Genomic DNA, 5000 nt, shown 5'->3' on the forward strand with positions numbered 1-5000 from the left:
TTAATTTGTTTTTGATCATGTAATAGTTTGCTATACTATGTTTCAAATAAACGTTAATGTTAGACACATTTAGTCTGTATAATGTCTATTATTGTGGACAGAGGCAGTAAATCCAGGTGTAGATTAAAGCTCAGGATCTGTCCAGTCAGTCCAGCTGGGATTTACAAGGAGGACAATTAATACTGAACAAACAAGAACTGAAACTATGAATGATGAAAGAGCTGCAGCATCTGAAACTGACCACAGTGAACATGTGACCCAAACAGAAGCACAGTGCTGCAGTTTCACACTCTGTCTTTTATGGATTCTGATTGTCTCTCTCAACTCACCATAGATTTTTTATTAGTAATTTTTTTTTTTTTTTTATCAATTACTAGAAATTCCAGGTGACCCCACATGGGGTCCCGACCCCGAGGTTGAAAAACACTGAATTATAGGAAAATACATGATTTTATCTTAAAAATGACAAAATACAGAGAACAGTATAATAAACGGTGACAAATCACCTAAAAAGGTTAAAAAAAAAAAAAAAAATAGACAAAAGGTCATTTGGGAGCTGTCATGAAAGTAGCTCTGGGTCCTGGTGGGTTAATCCTCCACACTGGACCTTTAAAGTGCCCCCCCCCCCAACAGCCCGGCTCTATAAATAGCGGTCGTACCTCTTTATCCTGGCCTCATACTCGGTCTTCTGCTTGTGCATCTCCTGTTTCAGACTGGCCACTAAACTGTGCAGAGCGCTGTGGCTGCCAGCTCCGGTACTTCCACTCAAACACTCGCTGTTGTCGCTGCTGCTGGTGCCTCGGCTGCTCCTCCCCGCTCCGTCTCCTCCTCCTTCTCGGTTGCCGTTTCCGCCCTCCGCCTCGCCTCCCGTTCCTCCGCCGCTCTGGGCGGCTTCGTTCTCCCGGGCCGGTCCGTCTAAGTCTTCGAAGTGGCCTCCGTAGAAGTCCTGCTCGGGGCAGGTGGTGGTGGAGGAACGGCAGGAGGTGGAGTTGTCCGGGAGGGAGATCTCGCAGGAGGAGGTGGACCAGGTGGCGCTGTCCACGCTCTGCTTGTCCTCACAGCTGCTGTTCAGACACGTGCCGGTCGTCTGGTTCTGCTGCTGGAGGTTCTGCTGGTTTAACTGGACGTTGTCGTAGGTGGAGAGCCGGTTCTGGTTGGATGTTTGATCGGCGTTGGAGCAGTCTCGCGTTTTATTGTTCTCACGTAATGTGACGCAGCCGTTTGGGACCCAAAGGCCGTTTCGGGTATTTAGACTTCCGGTGAGGACGTCGGTGCTCGTAACGCCCACGCGCATGACCCCGGTCCCGTTCCCGCCAGTGTTTCCACTCGTCACTCCACTGGTGCCCATTTTTGTGCCTGAACCTTTGAGCGTCCCGCCGCGTCGCGCCATTAAACTCCCCCCTCCGCTCAAAGTCTGGCTCTTCTCCTGACCGGGGTCCGAGGTGGGCGAGGAGCTGAAGGAGCCGTTGGTGACGATCCCGCTGCCTTTACTGAAGGCCGGGTTCTTTTTCACAGTCAGCGGCGGACTGCGGGTGACGTCAAAGCGCGCCGCCACACCGTTACGAGGACTGGCAGATCTCGGAGATCCGCCGTTGTCTACCTGTTGTCGATGTGAGGGAGACTCGGGAGCTTCCCAAACGCACTGCCGGACCACGTGCACGTTGTTGTTCTCCGCGTTCTGAGACACCGCGGTCATGGAGGAGGTAGTTGTTGTTGCTTGATGCTGTAGTAAGTCAATGTTGTTATTGACAAGTTCCAGAGCTGTGGGGCTGTCCTCTTCTGGAGGGAAAAGCACATCATGACGGCCGATCAAAACCGCCATGAGCTGCTGGACCAAAACAGTACCTGAAGACACAAGAATATGAACGCAATGTTAGCGTTTGATTCAAGCTCAGTTCAAGCGCCAAACCACCATTTGGTCCAGACTTTCAGACTTTACTCTTAAATCTGAACCACGTTGCAGGTGTGAAACTTCCCCGGACCACGGTGTAGACCAAGCAGCCAACACTAGGGCTGGAAGAAAACATCGGTTCTGCAATATATCGCAATAATTCATTTCACAATACTGTAACGATATTCAAAAGGAGGTTTTGAAGAGGTTCATTTTTGTTTTTCTTTTTTGTTTCTATTTTATTTATTCTTATTTCACACTCTTTTATTCAATAATGTTGGTTCCTTTGTTTGGATTGAACTCAAATCCTGTTCTGATGTTAGTTGTGAACTAATAGAATCTGAACATTTGAACAGGATCTGAAACTGGAATGTCTGGAAAACAGAATTTCAGTTTGAACACAGTTGGAACATTTGCTGATAGAACATTAGATCCGGTTGGGATCAAATACAAATGTGTTTAGGATTTGTGCAGATTTCTGCTGGAATTCAATTCTTCAAGGAAATAATCATTTAAAAAAAAAAAAAAGAAATAAACAAAAAATGGCCTTTTTAACTGTATCATGGTTTATCATGATATGTCGTATCGTGATCCTAGTGTTGTGATTTGTATCGTATGGCCAGATTCTTGCCGATACACAGCCCTGACCATCACTTGGTTTGACTGCACAACCATCAAACAACACGGAGAACACTTTTTGTAGTGTTCCAGACTAATCACAGATGTTCTGCAAAGCTATCATGAATAAAAATAAGGATGACTGGACATGTATCTGACTGGCATGTTCTATTGAGAACCAATAACAGCCTGAATTTGTCAGGTTCTGCCTCTGTGTTAGAGTCCTGTGGTCTGGATGCAGGAGGTCAATGTTCCCATAGAAGTGGGCGGTACTTTCACTGGAGGAGAACTCAGCTGATTCAATGAAAGTCCATATATGACTTCTATCAGTGCTTAATAGTAACTATATTAGTATCTATAACCATTTCCTTGTTATAACAATCAAAATATGGACAACTGTAAGTAAAGAAAAAATTGTCCAAAAATTAAAAAATCGAAATTTGGCAAAACTGTGAACAAACATTGTAGACATTGTTCCAAGGAAGCTACATAAAAAATGTAAATGAATCTGACCAGTTGTTTTGGAGAAGATTGTTAAAATCCTGACATTATTGACCTTAAGTTTGACCCTTCAAGGTCACTCAAGGTCAAAGGTCATGAACCCAAATAAAAGTCCATATGTGACTTCCTATCAGTGCTCAATCGTAACTATACTGATATCTGTAACCATTTCCACGTAATAAGAATCAAAATATGGACCTTTATAAGTAAAGGCACATTTCAAAAATTAGCAAAAAATCCAAAAATCTAAATTTCTTAAAATCGTAAACAAGCTTTGTAGACATTTTCCCAAGAAAGCTACATATAAAATTTGAAATGAATCCAACCAGTAGTTTCATCAGAGAAGAAGTTTGAAGAAATTGCTATCGAAGACGACTACGACATACATAGTGCCTTTACAGTTGCTCACGTCCTATCGGCCGGTGAGCTAATAAAAACTACGGAAGGCAACAGGGTCCATTCAACTGCAGTGTGAAAGTAAAAGTAAGTGGACAAAAAATGAAACAAAAATGTGAACTTCGAGCATTTTCACAACTGAAAGTTTGGGCCAAGGTGTTAGAATCTAAAAGTCTTTGGACAGGACCAGCTTTAATACTGACCTTCCATTATAGCCACTGGATCTTCAAGTTTGGGCCTCAGTATATTTGGCCCAAACACTGTAGCGAGGTTCTGCACGCTCATTTTATTCACCCCCGAATATGACTGGACTTCATCTAAAAACCTGTAAAAAGAAGTAAATAAATAAAACACAATAATTAACCACACACTCCTCCTAACATAACCAGACTGACTGTTTAAGGCTGTTTTTGTCACCTGCAGATATACTTGAGGAGGTTGTAGTTGACTGGAGGTAGACTTTCCACAAGCTTCCTCAACTCCTTCATACCCTGGAGAAGAACACAGCGGTTATCAAGTGAACTATCAATAAACCCAATGAAGAGATCTGGTGTCAGGATGGATTCAACAGATCAATAACACACTTAAAAATAATAATAATAAAAATAATAATAGCTTTATTTATGTAGCACCTTTAAAAACTAAGTTTACAAAGTGCTTTGACAGACAAAGCAGAAGGACACAACGGCAGGATACAAGATGCAAGTAAAGACACTAGAACAGAAAAGAACACAATAAAAGAGATGTGGACGCAAACGCAGAAACATGACACTGAAGAAATGAAGTGAATCAGAGTAAAAAGGGCAGAGAGAACACGATGCTGTCAAATCAAAGTAAAATGAAGAAATGAGATAAAGCACTGTATGAGAATATACAGGGTGTCCCATCAGTCTCCATCCATAGGAGACATAATACATTCCATACATATATGGTTCTAACATGTATTTCTTTCTATTTCTTCTGTATAGTTCCTCAGCAGTGGAGGACACGCACTGAAATGTGTTCCCGACAACATGGCAGTCATATAGAGCATATTATAGAAATAAAAATGGTTTATGTCAAGAAACGTTTATTTTTCCTATGTATGGAGACTTATGGGACACCCTGTAGATTAATAATCAAACAGGCTAAAATTCAAATTTAAAAAATTTAAATTAAAATGACAAAGGGACAGACATCACATAAAGGCAAGTCCATAAAAATGTGTTTGAAGAAGTGATTTAAAAGATGTCACTGATTCCTCAGCCTTCTGTCCTGGGGCAGGCCGTTCCAAAGTGGGGGGGTCCTGATGGAAAAGGCCACCCCCCAGGATCTAAGGCTGGCTCCCAGTCAAACTAGCATGTCCTCTATAGGCAGGGCCCAGGCCCATTCAGGCTTTAAAAGAGATCAGTCCCATTTTAAAGTCATTTGTAAAACCCACAGGAGCCGACGGAGGGACACCAGGACTGGGCTGATGTGAGCTCATCTGTTCACACCAATCAGAAGCCCAGCTGCTGCGTTCTGGACCAGTTGGAGGCGGGACAGAAGTGAGTGACAGTAGTGGAGTCTGGTGAATCTGAATGAGTGGACGACTGTTTCCAGGTCAGAGTGTGTG

General features: G+C 43.1%; 1 protein-coding gene across 1 annotated transcript in view; it reads right to left on the reverse strand.

The window, feature by feature from the left end:
- Positions 1 to 5000, reverse strand: part of LOC115430730 (rho GTPase-activating protein 24-like) — a 28109-nt gene that overhangs the window by 4141 nt on the left and 18968 nt on the right. The window contains exons 4-6 of the mRNA XM_030150914.1: positions 3824 to 3897; positions 3610 to 3731; positions 660 to 1845 (exon numbers count right to left, since the gene is read on the reverse strand). Coding sequence (XP_030006774.1) covers positions 660 to 1845; positions 3610 to 3731; positions 3824 to 3897 — 1382 coding nt within the window. The remainder of the gene's footprint in view (positions 1 to 659; positions 1846 to 3609; positions 3732 to 3823; positions 3898 to 5000) is intronic.

The sequence above is a fragment of the Sphaeramia orbicularis genome, chromosome 12, assembly GCF_902148855.1.
Source record: "Sphaeramia orbicularis chromosome 12, fSphaOr1.1, whole genome shotgun sequence".
NCBI classification, from domain to species: domain Eukaryota; kingdom Metazoa; phylum Chordata; class Actinopteri; order Kurtiformes; family Apogonidae; genus Sphaeramia; species Sphaeramia orbicularis.